Genomic DNA, 18,487 nt, shown 5'->3' with positions numbered 1-18,487 from the left:
TCAGGAGGGAAAAAGAGCAAGAAATCAAGCTGATCACAGGGAAAATCGTCATGAAAAAGCTGGTCAGAGCAAAATTACTTGTCAATTCTGCATAACTGGAGGCAAAATCGAAATCGATTCTGTACGAATCCTTAAAGGCCGTTTGTTCCGCATCCGACCGGAATTTGAACAAACTCTTGAGATAAGAAAGAACACAATCGATGCGCAGGTGATTCATCAATATTCCGCTGGCCGTGTTAACGATGATGCAACAGGCAACGAAACTACCGTGCACTGGGAAGAAAAGACATTCCAGCCGGAAATCCTGGCTGTAAAATTTGCCAGCAAATAATAAGGGAAGCGGTTTCATGGCCAACATTCGTATCAAGTACAGGATTATGTTCAAATAGCAGATGGATCTTAAACTGGCCAGACACATGGAAGTTACGGTTAAATGACGTCGTTGTTGGTCCTGCCCAGTTACCCAGTCAGTGAGTTCGGTGGTGAAGAAAGATACAATTGTTGGCAACACGAATCGCTTCCAAAAGATTGAACCTTCATCCAAGCCATGTCCTTCCAAATGGAGCCAGCGGATGACACTAGCCGGTGCAGCCATTAGGATTATGTAAATAGAATAGGTCAGTGCCAATCGCAGATAGAGTGCCAGTGTTCTCCAAATTGGGCGGGGTTTTTTCAAATCGATCCAGTTGATGTCAGCGCTGGGTGGAGGATATCGAACGGTCCATTGCGACGGCTGGAATTCCGGATTTTCGTCCCTGTTACGATTCCAAAACCAATTGGATGTGCGTTTAGTGAGCGTAATTTTCACGGCCTTTGCTTCAGCTGGACTGTCGAAATGGATGAAAACTGTACCTGTGAATTCCGAATTATTGATGAGACTCTCTTTTTTGACCAAAAGAGCCTCTTCTTTTAATTTGTAATACGTAGCAGCATCGATTTGATCACTGGACTTCTCTTCAGGTAAATGTTGTTTAAACTCTGGTCCGTGCATAACTGTGTCAGCTACATCGTCAGTAGAGTGGCAATCCCAAAATTTCCAAAATGGACGTCGAATGAATGCTGGCCCATTTAAATGTTGCTTGATATTCCTAATCTTATGTATCTGATCCACAACGGGCAGTAGTTTACTAACATCTTTGGCCATAACGATGTTCTCACGCTTAATTCCCTTTAAATCGAAACTACTTTTCATAAATTCAATTAGCGAATCGATTGTGGTGGTAAGTGGAATTCCAGTAATCATGAGCCACTTGCGATTACAAACACTCGAAATGCTATTGACGTTGTGACTGGCCAATGATCGGATGCAGCGATCGTGTCCGTGCTGTCTCATCAGCCAGGCCAACATCGTTAGAATAGCGCTGCAGAAAACACCGTGAGTGCCATTAACTCCGATGTTATACAGTCCTGTAGAACGCACAGTTTTGTTAGGCCATTCGCCCAGCTTGTCGCCATAGTAGTGCATGATAATTAAGATTATGCCAAGAGCAATTCTGAGTACATCAACTTGTATCAATCGATATTGAAACCAAAGGAAAGTAGCCCCATCTTTACCGACAGCCTCTTCGTTGATGGACAGGCGAAGCCAATTGGCCCAGCTCATTTTCACGTGCATTGAGGGATGAGATTTTCCGTCAAATCGTTTACAAAGGCACCACCATTTGAATTTCCATTTAAGGACATAGAATAGCGTAAATGAGATGAATAAAATGATGGACCAGTACGCAGCGTGAAAAGCGATCCCACCTTCCCAAACAATCCATTCGTTGAACCAACCAATTTCAATTGAAATGTCGTAAGCATCTGGACGGGAGCAATTGGAGGTGTTAACCTGTAGTTCAGGATTTACGGATGCGTTCAACGTTTGATTCATTTTCTCCGCGTAACGTATTCGATCCATTTTTGTAATTATCGATAGTTTAAAAATCGTTGGTCAGTAAGCCGCAGTTTTCGCTATCTGCAATTGATTTCCAATGGAAATTATGTAGTAGAGATGACCATTTCGATGTATTTAATTTACGTCCATTTATCAAACATAATTCAACAGTTTATTGAGCGTAATGGGCTGTACAATTGTAAATGGGATTAGGTGCTGTGGACGATCGCACGAACATGGATATTCGATTTGAGTGTATTTAAAATTTGAGGTAGCAATTGATTGAGAAGGTTTTATTCAAATAGGCAGGGAAGTGCTAAACAGCGTCATTGGATGACGGTGGGAAAAAGAAGTCCACTTTGTCGATCAGCATTTCAACAATGCGACATTGGTAAGGCATGTCGGCCATCATGGTTGCCATACTGTCATCACCTGGCCTGACTAACGTCGGTCCAAAAACTGTAGCCAAATTCCGAGCATCCATTTTATTGACACTACTCATACGAGCCACGCGAGACAGGTGAACGATGAGGTAACGCAACGTCGAGTAATGAGGATCGGGTAATTCTTCCACCAGTTGTTTGATGGCCGTCAATCGGAATTCTTCCGGTTCCATTTTGCTAGCTTCGATTAAAGAACTGTAAAACTCTGACGTCACTAATGGATCGGGTAATTTGCGGAAGAATGATTTGATGACGGACGAGATGATGTTGACTTCATTCCCGCGCGGATGTAACTGATCGAAATCTCCTTTGTTGAGGGAATCGGAGATATCGTTGACGACCAACACGTTACCTGGAACGCGATACACACCAACACTGTCCATTCCGTGCTCTTCGATGATGCTGATACACACTTCGACTATCTTTGGAATGTTTTCGTGTTTGGTGGACCGCGGGCAATTTTCCAGCGGGACTCCCAACGTGGCTCCTTTGGCCATCGGGAAAAATTGCCCAGCATCGGTGGTAGGTGAACTGCTTAAATGGATTCCGTGAAATTTATGGTGCAATTGTTTGCGTCTTTCACTTTGAATCGATTTCGTGCGCCGTCTCGCGGGCGGAGTATGTGGAATACCTTCTTTGTTGCTCGTAGTGTTACGATTTTCAACTTCATTGAACGAGCCTATAATCAGAACTTAAATAATTAAAAGACAATTTTTATTTCGCATTTTTTAAAATTGCTTCTGACCTAAAGAGCCAAGCCCGCGAAGCCTCCGCGGGATCGCTTTGAACAATTCTTTCACTTGCGTGAGAGGCATTCTGCGTGATGGTTCAGGTTCAATCATTTTACGTATGACAGAGCTCGTAAAATGATCTGAATCTAATTCTTTAAAAAATTCGTTTATGTTATTCAAAAATAATTTAAAAGAAATTATGTTCTATGCACTCACTGTCAATGTTGACTTGTTGATTATTGCGGATGTTAATTTGCACTGCGATATGGTCGTCACCGAATGGATGGGTCCCGCGCGTGACGAACACGAAAAACACGCAACCCGCTGAGAAAATGTCGCTATTTGTTGTACCTTTAATTTGAATTTGTCCTTCATTATCGACTGCCTTTAAAAGCTCCGGCGCTATCCACGACGCAGTTCCTTTAAATCCGCTCATCGAGAACGTTTCCCTCGGGCAAATTTGTTTGCACAAACCGAAATCAGATAGTTTCATTTCACCCGTTTTGGAAATGAGAATATTGTCCGGTTTGACGTCGCGATGGACCAGATTTCTCGAATGGATGTAATCCAATCCCATAGCAATTTGGTAAATGACTGTTTGATCAGGTGGCAGGGCAGGTCCTTCGTACACTTTGCCCTTCTCATACACTTGGTCAAGGGTTCCAACGCACAACTCTAATATAATGTACCTGATAAACCATAAAATGTAGCACGTAACATCATTTGAAAATGTTTTGAAATGTACCTGTAATCGTCATCTTTTTCTACAGCGAAGATTTTCAAAACATTTTCGTGTTCGAGTTTCATTTGCAACTTGGCTTCACGGTCGTCCGGATCCAGCCGATGCAACTCGATTCGTTTGACAGCCACATCCAGGCCGCGATGAGAACCACGAAAAACGATGCTAAAACTACCGACACCGAGAACGTCCTTTTTCACGTAGTAAGTGCCGGTTTTTTTGTTTAACGTTTTTGGATGTAAAGAGGTTAAGAAAGCCATTGCGAACGATTTGGTTGTTCACTAATGAAACGCTAAGTGACGGCTAGAAAATCGTGTAAGACAAACTAGTATAAAATCTACATTAAAATAATCTAGCACGTAAATCTGTCAGTCATAGATAACAAAGTTGTAAGCAACAAGATAACGCGTTATCTTTTGAAGCCGTTACGAATTGGGAACAATTGTGAAGGGAAAGAAAACGGTTTGAATAATACACACGTAAAGATTCAAATGAACGCGTATTTTGGAGAGAAAGGGTTTACGCAATTTTCTTACGTAAGGAGCTGAAGGAAACTTTTTTCTAAGAGGGAAAGGGTTAATTTTAAAGACTGTACTACAACATGTACAAATGTAACAAGATAAATCAAACGTAATAAAATATTTAAATGAATTTGAGATAACACAAAATGTAAATTTGTTTGTATTATAACTTGTCCTGGCTTACAGATTAACTTTTGAATTAAAAACACCCAACTAAACTTGAATTTTACACAGAGCGTCTTCACGAATTTGAGCTACTGGATCATACTCGTTCTGGATATTGCTCATTGAATCGATCACGTCCTGTTCATTCGAACGTGCATTTCTCGGCCGGAGTCTCAACAAACGGCGGAACCATTTCGGCAGGGCACCCCTCGATTTAAAGTGAGCATAAACCAAATACGTTAAATAGAGGATCGTTAAACACAACGGAGCTACGATGCCAGGATCAAGTAGGTTTCTACTGGGTCCGAGCTGAATTCTTCGATAGATAAGTAAGGTCAATGGTGAAGCAATTCCGAATCTCAGCACCATATTAATCGATTCCCGATGTAAATTGTGACCGATTTGACTGACGGGATAAATTTGGGTTAGCGCTGCTCTGTCGCTTATGAATCGCAGGATCGAAAAGACACACGAGACTAGGCTGATCACTGGAAATATCATGATAAAAATACTCGTCAGAGCGAAATTGCTGACTAGTTCGGCGTAATTGGATGCAAAATTGTATTCGGCTCTATACGAGGTAATGTAGACATTCTTTTCTTCTTCAGATCGAAATGTAAACCATTTTTTTGTATAAGACCAGAGGAAATCGAAGCGTAAATGATTCAGTAATATTCCACTGATGGTGTTGACGATGATGCAACAAGCCACGAAACTACCATGCACTGGGAAGAAGAGACATTCTAGCCGGAAATCGTCGCTATTGAAGTCGCCCGCCAGTAATAAAGGCAGGGGTTTTCTGGCCATCATTCGTACCAGGTAGAGAATGATCTCCAAAAAGCAGATGGATCGAAAACTGGCCAGACTTGCTTTAGTAACAGTTAAATGACGTCTGTGTTGATCTTGTTGCGTAACCCAGTTAGTCAATGTAGTGGTAAAAAATGAGACCATCGTAGGTAAAACGAATCGCTTCCAAAAAACTGAACCGTGATCCAGGCCGTGGCCTTCCAGGTGGAGCCAACGGACTATGGACGCAGGTGCGGCCATCACGAATACGTAAATTGAATAACTGACAGCCAGTCTGAGCCATACTGCCATTGTCTTCCAAATGGGTCGTGGTTTTTTCATATGGATCCAACTGAGATCTGAGCCGGGCGGAGCATATCGAACTGTCCATCGAGATGGCTGTAATTGATTGTTCATCAGCTGTTCCCTCTTCCAAAACAAATTGGATTGGTATCGTCTGATGGCGATTTTAACTGCTTTTGCTTCAGATGGGCTGTCGAAACGTATGAAAACTGTTCCAGTAAATTCCAATGTGTTGATTATTTTGTCCTTTTCTATCGTGAGCATTTCTTCCATCTTGTTGTAATAAGAAAGGGCATCAATTTTTTTAAAGTAAGATTTAAAATCCCAAAATCTTCGTTGAATAATCTTTCCTTTGTTTGCCTTTCCGTTTATCTGCAATTTAACGTTTCTAATCAAATCCAGGCGATCGACCACAGGCAGCAATTTACTCAGACCGTGGGCCATCACAATCTGTTCCCTGTGAATTCCTTTGACGCTAAAACTGCTTTCAAACGTGCACATCAAGTATTCCAATAGCGAATCGACAGTGGTGGTAAGTGGAAGTCCAGTAATCATAAGCCATTTGCGATTACAAATGCTCGAATTGCTATTGACATCGTGACTGGCCAATGAGCGGATACAACGATGTTGTCCGTGCTTCTTCATCAGCCAAGCCAACACTGTTAGAATTGCACTGCAGATAACACCGTGAGTCCCATTAACGCCACTATTGTAAAGACCCGTAGAACGCAGAGTTTTGTTAGGCCATTCACCTAATTGGTCGCTATGGAAATGCATGATAATCAAAACGATACCAAGAGCCATTCTAAGGAATTCGATTTGAATTAGTCGATATTGAAACCAGAGAAAAGTGGATCCATCTTTGCCGATTGCTTCTTCATCGATGGAGAAATTCAGCAAATGTACCCAATGGCTGGCTCGTTTCACAGGTGGTGGGGGATCTTCAAGTCCGTCTAATCGTTCGGTGAGAAGCCGGCAATTGAGTTTCCAGCGGAGAAGATAAAGAATGATGAAAGAAATGAGTAAGATGAGTAACCAGTAGACAGTGTTGAAAGCAATTCCGCCTTCCCAGACAATCCATTCGTTAAACCATCCAATGTCGATTGAAATTCCGTAAGCGTATGCGTCTGTATTCGTGCAGTTTGACGTGTTGATTTCTAATTCTGTATGATTGCAATTCATTTTGATTTTCCCATCCGTTTTATTGCAATTCATTTGTGATACTTGGAATATCCTTTGGTGATGTGCAAATAAATGCAATTATAATAATTCCAATGTTCAGTTAATTATTTCCAACTGCATGCTAATCCACTCAACAATCACACTGTTGAAAACCATTCATCATTTATCAACTTGGCACTGCTTTCAGAGAGGTCTCACCGACGTTACTTAGATAAACACGATTACCGAAGCCAATTCACTTAACGACATTTACAAAACAGCGTTAGAAATCCTAACTTTTTGAATGCATAAACAGTCGCTATCAAACTGGTGGAATAGTTTTATGAGAAAGTCCGAAAGCATCGAAATAATTCACAGTCCAATAAACACAGTTTTTCTAGCGAAGAAGAGAACTTATCACATTTAGAATGTTGAAGAAAGACTGAAATTGAAACGTCTATCGTACTCTACGACACGGATTCTTGTGGAGTCTGCTATATATGGTTCTCTATTATTGTAACGGAAGCCCACAAAAACTGACAACCACAGCATCCGTATTAGATATTGGGTGTTGACGCGAACAAGAATTGGGTTCTAGTCAGATTTCTTTTTCGACGCGAGACAATAATTTGAATTGAAGGTGGCATTTACTGCCGGTAATTAAGTTTCTCCATCAGTTACATTGCCTCAAGTGGTTGCCTTTCCCTTCATGCCGTTGGCCATTTGCTATTTGGCCCTTTTTTGTTTCGACAGTTCCAAGAAACTCCAAGGTTTTTAGAAAGAAGAAAGGGAAGGGTGAGCAAAAATAAAAAATGGCCGCTTTCTTTCTTCGTCTACAGTCGCTGCATCAGTCAATCTTTGGACGTTGACGGTGATAGCTGTGCCACTGTGGGGTAGTTGAATTTCTTTGAAATGTTTTAGACAAGTGAATTTAATTGATACAATTAAAGTCAAAGTGTTAGTGGGCATTTCTACATTATTAGAATTTCAGACGTAATTTTTCAGTGCTTCATATTATGCCAGTTACACTGCAATGGTTGTTAAACGTTACGTACAATGCTGGTGTTTAGTTAGAAGCGTGGATGCATAACTTTTTAAGAAGCAAGATGTGACGTGAAAAGATGCTGTGGGACATAAAAACCGATTCCTTTTGCGTTTTAGTGTTACAGCTGGTTCAATGGGAAAGCTGTTATTGGGAAGTTGGAAAATTCATCAGTCATCGTCAGAAAGGTTAGTGGGCGTGCCTGGTAGTTCTTTTTCGTTAGGCGTGTAGCAGTAACGTATTTGGTACAATTGGGGATTATAATATAGAGATAATTGTTGTATTAATTTACTGTGATCTGTCTTACTCCTTAAATAAAAATTTAAATTCAATATCCGAGGTACATCCAAACAATTTATTTATTTTTTAATTGTGGAAATCCGGTAACCTTTCCCCGTGGCATTCGACCTTGTTTCCCTTTGTTCGCATTTGTTTGAAAAAAGTCGGTTCTATTCGTTACTGAACTAATTCCTTCAGTTTGAAGTGAGAATATGACGAGAAGAAAGTTGAGAACAGAAATCACGAAGTTGTAACAGTAATAACAAAAGGAAAGAAAAGCGTGGAATTGTGTTTTATCAGAAAGCAGTTGTCCTGTGTTATTGATTCAACCCTAGCGAAATTTTTTCCTTTTTATTTGCATAATGAAGATTGAATTTTTTAGTAATACAGAATGACTACGTTAAAAAAGCAACTGCCGTACCACCTTTTGTAAAAGGTATTTTGTTATTCTTCGTTATTTAGACGTTTATAAATAGGCAAGCACTCGGGCAGGCAGCATTTGGCAAGACGGTGGGGCGTCATCCCTTTATTGTCTTTGATCTTCATGCTTCCTCCATGTTGTAACAGAAGCTCCACCATTTTGACCGAATTGCGTCTTCTATGTTGGACGGCGTAATGCATCGGCGTCCATCCGTTGCTATCGCGAGCGTTCGGATTTGCACCCATTCCGACCAGTTGGTGGATAGCGTCAAAACTAATGTCATCTTGCGCATTTCTGATTGCTTCATGCAAAGGCGTTCGCTGTTGGGTATCCATAGCATTCGGATTAGCTTCAAGTTTGAGTAACATTCTTGTCAGTTGAGGTCCGTAAATTCCCGAGTTTCCAACCGCTAAATGTAAAGGTGTGATCCTGTCATTGCCCTGCTTATTTACATCTCCGCCGCTTTTAAGGAGGATCTTCATCTTTTCAGGTACTCCCAGTTTCAAACTAGATGCCGCATAATGAACAGGTGTGAATTGGTTTGCCTTGTCTTGTAGGTTAACGTTTCCTCCATTTTCAAGCAGCAACCTCAACATGTTTAGTCCCGCGAGTGACTCGTTCAGCCTTACAACTGAGTGAACAGGTGAGCGTCCAAACTTGTCTGTTGCGTTGGGATCGCCTCCATTATCGATTACCATTTGAACAAGATCCAGTTTACCGTCATTCTTACTGACAAGGTTATGAAGAAGCGTTTCACCATTGCAGTTGAGGTGTGCGTTTGTTTTTTCTGGGTTTACACCCACCAGTTTTCTCATTTTGTCCCCACATTTGCCTTTATTGATGATGGTACAATGAATAGGTGTGAGTCCGTCTTTGTCTTGAATAGTTAAATTTTCCTTACAAGTTAACAAAAGTTTCAGTTTTTCATGGGCATCTTCGTTTTCACTAGCCGCTGCGTAGTGAACAGGTGTCCATCCTGATTGATCGATAGCATTCGGATCGCCGCTGTTTTGTAACAAAATTCGCATCAATTCAAGTTGATGAATTTTTTCATCGCGTGTTGCTAAGTGAAGGGGGGTTCGTCCCTTGTCATCTCGGGCATTAGGGTTTTCTCCACTTTCAATCAATTTGTTTAATATTTCTTGTGCAAAATGTCCTTCATTTAACACTGCAAAGTGAAGTAACGTTCTTCCAGTGCTGTCAGTGGCGTTGGCACCTCGTTTTTTAAGGAGCACGTCCAACAGCATGAATGCAGAATCACTAGTATTCAACGTTGCATAGTGAATTGGCTCGAGACCATTTTCATCGATCTTATCGCTATCGCCACCGCGATCGAGTAGGAGTTTTAACATTTCGGCTGCGTGCCTCCCTTGATTCATGACGGCCCAGTGGACGGGTGTGGTTCCGTTTTGAAAACGAGCGTTTGGGTCCGCTCCGTTATCCAGGAGAAGTTTTAACATCGCCCATCCGCAATTCGACTCATTTTGGGCTGCGATGTGAACCGGAGTAAGTCCATCTTCGGTTACGGTTGGAATTATTTTGTTATCAAAAAGCATTTTCATGATACCGTATGCATAGCTTCCTTCATTAAAGGCCACCAAATGAAACGAAGAAAGTTGTTCTTCCTTCAACAAATATTTTTGTAGAAGCATATCTGCAATTTTTGGAGCATTTGGAACGTGGCTTTGAACTACTTCGTGAAGTAGAACTGAATCGGCGCTTGTTCCCATCCAATTCAGCAATTCCGACCAAATAGCTGGCGAGATGTTGCATTTCGCCGCTGTTCGCATAATTTCTTTTTTCGCTTCTTGTGGAATTTCGTTACTTTCGGGATACTTCATTTTCCATAGCTCGTCGGCGATTTGTTCGTCGTCATCATAGAACAAACTGCTCCATTGCAACTCGTTGGTAATCTGCACAAACATTTGCAATCAAGTTAGCTAAAGGCAAAGATCATTCTCAATTGGTTTAAAATTCAGACAAGAGTAACTGGATTGAATACCAATTTTCTGAATTGTGCTAGTTGATACTTCCTTTTGCCGGAAGACATCGGGTTTTGTTGATTCATTGCGGTCTCCGATGGATCGGCAGGTTTGTTGTTGATCGTGTCGGCCAAGCAAGACCACAAATACGACACCAAAAGCGCTGGCTTAGTTTTAACCATTTTGTGCAAACGGTTTAGGGAAAATTGGTTTTGTAGAAATTGCACTGTACTCGTCTAAAATGTGGTAGTTTGTCCCATTATTTAATTGATCAGCGTAGGTCAATGTTATCTCTTTGATGAATACCTTACTAATTTCATTTCCTAGGTTTGCATTCTTTTCCGATGTTTCTCTATGGTCAATCGATTCGGCAGTGGGTTGCGAAATTGTGCGACCATGGGTATGATCGTGAACAAACAGAACGTGATTCGAAATGATCTGAAATGTTGGGTTGAAATCAGAGTGATGTTGACATTGAGCTGCTACACTTGGTGTATACCTGGTTGATTTGATTTGCAATTTTATCATCGTATTCCGCTTTCAATACGTTTTGAATTTTTTGTTTGTATTGTTTGGCCGGACCGTACAAACTTTCAACTGTGCAATCTGGTTGAATCTGAAGTAGTGAGATTTGTGATTTCCACAAATGTTTACTTAGCTTTACAAAAAAAAATCGAAATTGCATGCTGTTTTACCATTAACCGACACTTACTTGGCTAAACAATCGATGAGTTTCCTCCCTATCGGCGATCTCCTTGGCAGTTTCTTGCGTATCAGCAGTGATTGTTGTGTACCACTCCTGGAAATTGTGGCTGTTGAACATTTGTTTCATTGAATTCTTTTTATCCTCCTTCGAATTGCTGTGTGCCCATAGATGATCGATGAAATGTCTTTTGGTCTTGTCATTTGTCAAGACGAAATATGGATGGCACAAAACTAAGGCCATGCTAGGACGTTTTCCTGGATCTTTATCTGTTAATTTGAGGATCAAATCAATCAGGTCCCAATTGAGATGTTGAAGATTTGGTGGAACCATCCCCCGAGCCATGGAATTCGTTTGTGCGTAAAGGGGGCCAGGGAAAGGATGATCTCCTTTTAACACAATTCGCGCAATTGTTATGCCCAAAGCATACACGTCGCTGGAAAAATTGGCCGGATAAAGGCCTTCAGGAGCACGGAGAAGTTCGGGTGCCATGTAAGATTGTGTACCAGGGAGACTAGTCACACTGAAACTAGAAGATTCCGGTTTCAGTTTTTTAGCAATTCCAAAATCAGCGATCTTGATCAATATAATATTGGATTTAGGCGGTTGACATTGAAGTAGGATATTTTCGAGTTTTAAATCCTTGTGGATGATTCCTTTGCTGTGGAGGTAGGCCATGCCAAGGGCTACTTGACTTATTATTATTTTGTCATCGAACGAGTCTTTAGGAATTCGTTTCAACGTTCCTAGAACGTACTCCTTTAAGGAGCCCTGGCACAATTCCATGACGATATACCTGCCGAGCATCAACAAATTTCATCCAATGAATGTTAACATTATAGTGCAAATTGTAAGACTAATTACGGTTTCTTATCCACTTCTACGACTTCTAGGTACTTAATGATGAATAAATTCTCCAGTTGCTTCAGAGTAACGATTTCGCGTTGAAATACGTTAATGGATTCGTCGCCTGTTTTACTTGTTTTGCAGGCAGCCAGAATTTGCATTCCGTCGTTATTGGTATAAAAACATTTGTACACATCTCCAAAACTCCCATTTCCTAAAGGCTCTCTTATTTCCAGACGGGATCTCTAAATATTAAATGATTTCAAGGCATTATTTTGCGTACCGTATGTTCTACAGTACATATACTCTTATACTTGTTTATCTACTTGAGGGATGGCAGCTGAGGTAGTGGAAAGATGCCAAATGTATTGCGAAAGTAATTCAAGTGTTCTTGTGGACACCTCAATTAACGAAGTTTCCATGTCTTTATTTTCTAAAAAAAGCTAAAAAAAAATTATTATGTTAAAAAACAATTCGAGACATTTTAACTTACAATCCTCTCTAGGTCGCTGAAATCTTCGTGTGAAGGCTGGCCATTACCTAAAGATTTCGTCCATATTGTAAGGTTTTCTTTCATTTTTAACCTTGTCAAAATTTCCTTGTTAGCCTGCTCGTTAAATAGTCTTGGTAACGCAAATTGGCAGTAACGGATAAAAAACGGGTGTCGCAGTAATGTGCCAGCTTCAAACGTAAACGGTTTTTTAGCAATAGCCACAAGATTAATCAATTCCAATGCAAGATTTTGGGCCTCAGAATCGATTCCAACCAAATTCCACGTGGTGCGAGGTCCCTTTGGCCTCGTCTCCCTTTTAGTTGCAGCGGAAATGTAAAAGCGGCCGAGTTTGGAGAAATCCGTCTTGACGTCATCCTTGTAAGTTATCCAATTGAGAGAATAAATATTTACTTAAGTTTGGAATTGAAAGATAATTTTTTTCCTACCCTAGATTGGAGAAAATTGCATCCATATCCGGATAGTTTGGCAATAACCCGTTGGGGTTCCGAATCGACTTTTTTAAAAAGCACATTTTCCAGTTTCAAATCTCCGTGCCCAATTCCTTGGCGATCGAGGTAATCGACAGCGCACGTAATTTGCCACATGACATCAATTCCTTTAACGAGTGACGCAATTGCGCTGTCTAATTTTCCGCGACAGTATTCGAGCATCGTTCCCTGACACAACTCCATTGCAAGGTATCTATTCATTCCGAGCACTTGTACAATTAACTTGAATTCTAACTGAAGACAGGAAATGAAGCAATAGTGTTTAATTACCTGCCATCATCCTGTAGCGTAAAGCTGCGATACTGGACCAGATTATCATCGCGTAACTTTGTGAGATTTTCCCAGTAGCGCTCACTTTCTTCATCCCTCTTCTCATCAGGTTTAAACGGAATTTTTTGCAAAGTGACCCTCTCACCCTTATCGTAACCGAGCACAACTCCGCTGCTGTTGGCGCTGGCCGAAACACTAGGCTGACGCCGGTGGATTGCCCACGGAGGAGGGTAACGTTTTTTTCTGGATGCCATCTTGATTCAAAATTACAATTTGACTTGGAACTGATCGCAGCCCGCTCGAATTGAAGAGCTGTTAAACAGTCAAATTTGTGAACGATGTACAGCGTCTCGTCTTGTACTTTTATCTTTGCCAACGCGATTAAAAAGTTACGTTTTATTTCTAGTGTAAATAATACGACCCCTACACATATATATATTTATTGTTTATCGTTCGGAAGCTAGCTGGAAAGATAAGACAAATTTGACGTAATGTTTGTCTTTAAAACTGAAAACCGTTTGTAAACTTTGATTTGCCGATACGCCTAAAGGCTTCCCGATCATTTTGCGGGAAAAGTTTTGCGTGAGCAACAGACATTTTCTAAGAAACTTAAAACTGAAGATCGTGACAATCCATTTTATTCCAATGTCTTGCTTTTTTGACATGACTTTAATCGTTCTTTGTTTTCTTCTTTGCATTCTCAGAACACTAATTAATAACTTAGCAGGAGACTCAGCTCTGACGTCACTTGATCTTTTTCATGTAAACCCTAAATTTATCAGGGGATTTAGCGTCGCTATCTGTAACTAAGCTTGATGTTTCGAAACCATTTTCTTTTCTTTTTTTCAAAATTGTTTTCGAAATGTAAAGTGAAATGTGAACGATTAGTGTGTATGATATATTATCAGCAGACAAAGGTCAAAAGCCGAATGACGGTTAGGTTTTTAAAAAAATGAAATGGAAATAGGAAAAAGCATTCTAAATAGTGTGAAACAGTTGTGTTAAAAAGTTGCCAATCCATGGAGTGAACGATGGGTCGATAGAAATGATGATTATGTCATGCTCTAGTGAACTGGTAATTTGATTTGTCATCCACTTGCAGGACACTGCTCGATGGCCGGTAACGTGAAACCTTGTTTGTAAACGAAATCCTCCCGCCTTGATGGCAAATGTAAATGAGCCAATAATTGTATATTATTTAAACATATTACTTGGGTATAATTATCAATTAGCAGAAATGATTGTTCCGCCCTGATTGAACGACAACGATGATTCGGTCGCTTGATGCTTCCTCCTCGCCTGTTGGGCAACTACTTCGTCCCTGGTCATTGGCGGTGATTGTTGCATATTATTGTTGGCAGCGTTCATTCGACTCCGATCTCTAGCGGTAGGTTCGCCAACATTCCAATCTTGCAATAGGTTGCTGGTACGCGGCCTCATCATTTGACTCTTTAGAACGCCATCCAGCGGAATAAACGAATGCTGGGCTTCGCTCATCATTGCCGGCGGATTACCTGATCAGAACTGAATTGAACATTCTATCTGGCGGACGCAATTCATGTTGGGCTCCGCTTGAAAATAATTTATTCCGGTTGTAGTGTTAGTATGTTGACTGACTCGACGAACTCCGGCTGTTGGTGTGGATGCTCCGTTACTATCACAAGATGAATCGTGGCTCTGCAACTGACCAACGAGTTTAGCTGCCATGACAGACAGAATCATCTGCGTGCATTTTTACTGAAAAAAAGCTCGGTAATTGGGTTTTCTCCACCAGCAGTTACATTGTCCCGAGTGTTTGCCTTTCCCTTCATCATTGGAAATTTGCTATTCGGCCATTTTTGTTTCGACAGTTCCAAGAAACAGCAAGGTTTTTTGGAGGGAAATTTTGTCAGCTGGGGGGAAGGGTGAACAAAAATCAAAATGGCCGCTTTCTTTCTTCTTCGACAGTCGCTGCATCACTCAATTAGTCGCTCTTTGAACTCTGTCGGTGATGGGTGTCAAACGGCTGGGTAATTGTATTTGTCCAAACTCTGTTACTCAAGTGAATTGATGTGATGCAGTTAAAGCCCAAGTATTCGTGGGTATTTCAACAGTGTTAGAATTTGAGACGTAATTTTTCAGTGCTTCGTATTACGCCAGTCACACTGCAATTTAGTTAAACGTTACGTACAATGATGGTGTTTAATTAGAGCAGACAACAGACACGCACCAATGACGTCAACATTTTTACAAAGTTTCGTTTTTTCATTGCTTTCGCCATCGTTGCATAACATTTTATGGAACAAGTGTGACGTGACGTGAAAAGATGCTGCGGATCTTTTGGCCATGTCGACATGAAACTGAAACCTTTTGCGTTAGTGTCAGTGTTCTCCTGTCACAGCTGGCTCGACGTGAAAGCTGTTGGAAAGTTGCTGGAAAATTCATCAGTCATCATCGGTGAGGTTATTGAGCATGCCCGGTAGTTCTTTTTCCTTAGAGGGCAAACAGTAAAGTATGCGGTACAATTGGGGATTATAAAATAGAAATAATTGTTGTATTAATTTAGTGTGACCTGATTTAATCCGTAATAAGAATTCAATTTTTATATCCGAGGTACATCCAAACAATTTATTTTATTTTTTAAAAATGGAAATCTGGTAACCTTTTCCCATCTAATTCGACCTTGTTTCCTTCTCTCTTCGCATTTGTTTTAAAGATGACTGTTCTATTCGTCGTTGAATTATTACCTTCGGATTAAAATGAGAATTGAAAAGAACAGAGTTGAGAATAGAAACTAATAAGTGTACCAATGGTAACAAAAGGACGGCGAAGCGTGGGAGTGTGTTTGTCAGAAAATAGTTGTTGAACTGAGTCATTGATTCAGCACTATTGAAATTTTTTTTCCTTTTTATTTGCATAATCAAGATTGAATTTTTTAGTATTACAAATGACTACGTTAAAAAAGTAGCCGCCGTACCACCTTCCTTACGAAAAGTTTTTCTCCGTTATTTAGAAAGGCTTTCTTTTTCGAAAGGCAAGCACTCGGGCAGGCAGTATTTGGCAAGCCGGTGTGGCGTCATACCTTCATTGTCTGCGATGTTCATGTCTCCCTCGTGTTCTAACAGAAACTCCACCACTTTGGCCGAATCACGTCTTCTACTTTGAACGGCGTAGTGCAACGGTGTCAATCCGTTGCTGTCGCGAGCGTTCGGATTTGCCCCTTTTTCGACGAGTTGCTGGATAGCGTCAAACCTAATGTCATCGTTCACATTTCCGATTGCTTCATGTAAAGGTGTTCGCTTTTGGGCATCCATAGCATTCGGATTAGCTTTAAGGTTGAGTAACATTCTTGTCAGTTGAGGTGCGTAAATTCCCGAGTTTGCAACCGCTAAGTGTAGGGGCGTGATCCCGTCATTGCCCTGCTTGTTTGCATCTCCGCCGTGGCCCAGGAGAATTTCCATCTTTTCAGATAACCTACCTCTCAAGCTAGATGACACATAGTGAACAGGCGTAAATTGTTTTTCCTTGTCCTGTAGGTTAACGTTTCCTCCATTTGCAAGCAGCAGCCTCAACATTTCTAGTCCCGCAAATGATTCGTTTAAGATGACGACTGCATGAACAGGTGACCGTCCAAACTTGTCTGTTGCGTTGGGATCGCCTCCGTTTTGGATTACCATTTCAACAAGTTTCAGATGACCATCATTTTTACTGACAAGGCGATGAAGAAGCGTTTCACCATTGGTGTTGAGGCGTGCGTTTGCCTTTTCCGGGTTGACGCCTACTAGTTTTCTCATTTCGTTCCCACATTTGCCTTTATTGATGATGGCATAATGAATAGGAGTGAATCCGTCTTTGTCTTGAATAGTCAAATTTCCCTTATAGGTTAACAAAAGTTTTAGTTTTTCGTGGGCATATTCGTTTTCACTAGCCGCTGCGTAGTGAACAGGTGTCAGTCCTGATTGGTCAGCAGCATTCGGATCGCTGCTGTTGTGTAATAACATTCGCATCAATTCAAGCTTATGAATTTTATGGTTTCTTACTGCTAGATGAAGAGGGGTGCACTTTTCATTATCAGTGCTATTGGCATTTTCTCCATTTTTTAGCAATTTTAGGACGATTTCTTCGGCATAGTCTCCATTGTTTAACATTGCCAAGTGAAGTAATGTCCTTCCAGTGCTTTCGATGATGCTGGCATCTCGTTTTTGGAGGAGCAAGTCTAATAGTTTAGGCGCTGAATCGCTGGTATTCATGGTTGCATAATGAATTGGCTTGAAACCATTTTTATCGACCTTATTGCTATCGCCATCGCGATCGAGTAAGAGTTTTAGAATTTCGACTGCGTGTTTCCCTTGATTTATGGCTGCCCAGTGGACGGGTGTGGTTCCGTTTTGAAAAAGAGCGTTTGGGTCCGCTCCGTTATTCAGGAGAACTTTCAACAGACTACCTCCGCAATTCGACTCATTTTGGGCTGCGATGTGAGCTGGAGTAAGTCCATCTTCGGTCACGGTTAGAATTCTTTTGTTATCAAATAACGTTTGCATTATTTGATCCGCGTAGTTTCCTTCATTAAAGGCTGCCAGATGAAACGAAGAAAATTTTTCTTCCGGGAACCAATGTTTTTTTACAATCATTCCTGCAATTTTTGGAGCATTTTGAAAGTGGCTTTGAACTATTTCAGGAAGCAGCAGTGACGTAGCGCTTGGTTTCATCCAATTCAGCAATTTTGACCATACTGATGGCGATATGTTACATTTCGCCGCTGTTCGTATAATTTCAGTTTTTGTGTCTGGCGAGATTTCGGAAATTTCGGGATACTTCATTTTCCATAGCTCGTCGGTGATTTGTTCGTCGTTGTCGTAAAATAGGCCCGTCCATTGTAACTCACTGCTAATCTACAAAACGTTTGCAAACAGTTAGAAATAACCTAACTTATTCATACTTATTAGAAATGCGATTGTTTGAATGTTAAGTCGGAATTTTAGTTGAAAAACTATAATTGTTTGTATACCCAGTTTTTTAGTCGAGCCAGTTTTTGTTTTCTTTTGTCAGGCATAGTCTGGTTTTTCTGACTAGTTGTCCCTGACTGATTGACGCTCGGGGCGGCTAAGCAAGACCAGAAATACGACACTAAAAGCACCGGTTTATTTTCAACCAGCTTGTGCAAGCGATTTCGGGAAAAGTGCCGTTGAAGATACTGCGTTGACATTTTCTGAAATGATTGGTAATTCTACTATCATT

General features: G+C 40.9%; 4 protein-coding genes across 4 annotated transcripts; all 4 read right to left on the bottom strand.

Annotated features, from left to right (window-relative positions):
- Positions 1-2,034: 2,034 nt before the first annotated feature.
- LOC130693133 (uncharacterized) lies at positions 2,035-4,108 on the bottom strand. The gene is made up of 4 exons (XM_057516255.2): positions 3,796-4,108; positions 3,267-3,739; positions 3,065-3,202; positions 2,035-2,998 (listed from the first exon to the last, which is right to left on the bottom strand). Exons 1-4 carry the CDS (start codon positions 4,047-4,049, stop codon positions 2,193-2,195), a joined length of 1,671 nt encoding a protein of 556 aa, XP_057372238.1. The 5' UTR covers positions 4,050-4,108; the 3' UTR covers positions 2,035-2,192.
- A 415-nt stretch (positions 4,109-4,523) lies between these two features.
- On the bottom strand, positions 4,524-6,746 carry LOC130693122 (calcium permeable stress-gated cation channel 1-like). Its single transcript, XM_057516242.1, has one exon. It carries the CDS (start codon positions 6,744-6,746, stop codon positions 4,524-4,526), a length of 2,223 nt encoding a protein of 740 aa, XP_057372225.1.
- A 1,653-nt stretch (positions 6,747-8,399) lies between these two features.
- Positions 8,400-13,551, bottom strand: LOC130693126 (uncharacterized). The gene is made up of 10 exons (XM_057516245.2): positions 13,271-13,551; positions 12,938-13,193; positions 12,492-12,866; positions 12,313-12,441; positions 12,017-12,243; positions 11,162-11,948; positions 10,949-11,065; positions 10,756-10,887; positions 10,470-10,685; positions 8,400-10,380 (listed from the first exon to the last, which is right to left on the bottom strand). The coding sequence occupies exons 1-10, from the start codon at positions 13,522-13,524 to the stop codon at positions 8,491-8,493; spliced, it is 4,383 nt and encodes a 1,460-aa protein (XP_057372228.1). The 5' UTR covers positions 13,525-13,551; the 3' UTR covers positions 8,400-8,490.
- Positions 13,552-16,254: 2,703 nt separating this feature from the next.
- Positions 16,255-18,455, bottom strand: LOC130693123 (ankyrin-2-like). The gene is made up of 2 exons (XM_057516243.2): positions 18,258-18,455; positions 16,255-18,141 (listed from the first exon to the last, which is right to left on the bottom strand). Exons 1-2 carry the CDS (start codon positions 18,453-18,455, stop codon positions 16,255-16,257), a joined length of 2,085 nt encoding a protein of 694 aa, XP_057372226.2.
- Between the last annotated feature and the right edge of the window lie 32 nt (positions 18,456-18,487).

This window comes from Daphnia carinata, chromosome 3, assembly GCF_022539665.2.
Source record: "Daphnia carinata strain CSIRO-1 chromosome 3, CSIRO_AGI_Dcar_HiC_V3, whole genome shotgun sequence".
NCBI classification, from domain to species: domain Eukaryota; kingdom Metazoa; phylum Arthropoda; class Branchiopoda; order Diplostraca; family Daphniidae; genus Daphnia; species Daphnia carinata.
The sequence above is the reverse complement of the archived record's forward strand: the minus strand, read 5'-3'. Positions and strand labels throughout refer to the sequence as shown.